We start from the raw sequence: 317 nt of genomic DNA on the forward strand, positions 1-317 counted from the left end.
GTAGAACCTTCAGACCCAGCAGTAGAACCTTCAGACCCACCAGTAGAACCTTCAGACCCACCAGTAGAACCTTCAGACCCAGCAGTAGAACCTTCAGACCTAGCAGTAGAACCTTCAGACCCACCTGTAGAAACTTCAGACCCACCAGTAGAACCTTCAGACCCAGCAGTAGAACCTTCAGACCCACCATCAGAACCTTCAGACCCACCAGTAGAACCTTCAGACCCACCAGTAGAACCTTCAGACCCACCTGTAGAACCTTCAGACCCACCAGTAGAACCTTCAGACCCAGCAGTAGAACCTTCAGACCCACCATC

At 51.7% G+C, this 317-nt stretch overlaps 1 protein-coding gene across 1 annotated transcript in view; it reads right to left on the bottom strand.

Moving 5' to 3' along the window:
* LOC106534049 (uncharacterized) overlaps positions 1 to 309 on the bottom strand; it is a 4,220-nt gene extending 3,911 nt beyond the window's left edge. The window contains exon 1 of the mRNA XM_014030555.1: positions 3 to 309. Coding sequence (XP_013886009.1) covers positions 3 to 190 — 188 coding nt within the window. The 5' untranslated portion in view covers positions 191 to 309. The remainder of the gene's footprint in view (positions 1 to 2) is intronic.
* Between the last annotated feature and the right edge of the window lie 8 nt (positions 310 to 317).

The sequence above is a fragment of the Austrofundulus limnaeus genome, unplaced genomic scaffold (genome assembly GCF_001266775.1).
Source record: "Austrofundulus limnaeus strain Quisiro unplaced genomic scaffold, Austrofundulus_limnaeus-1.0 Scaffold1080, whole genome shotgun sequence".
NCBI classification, from domain to species: domain Eukaryota; kingdom Metazoa; phylum Chordata; class Actinopteri; order Cyprinodontiformes; family Rivulidae; genus Austrofundulus; species Austrofundulus limnaeus.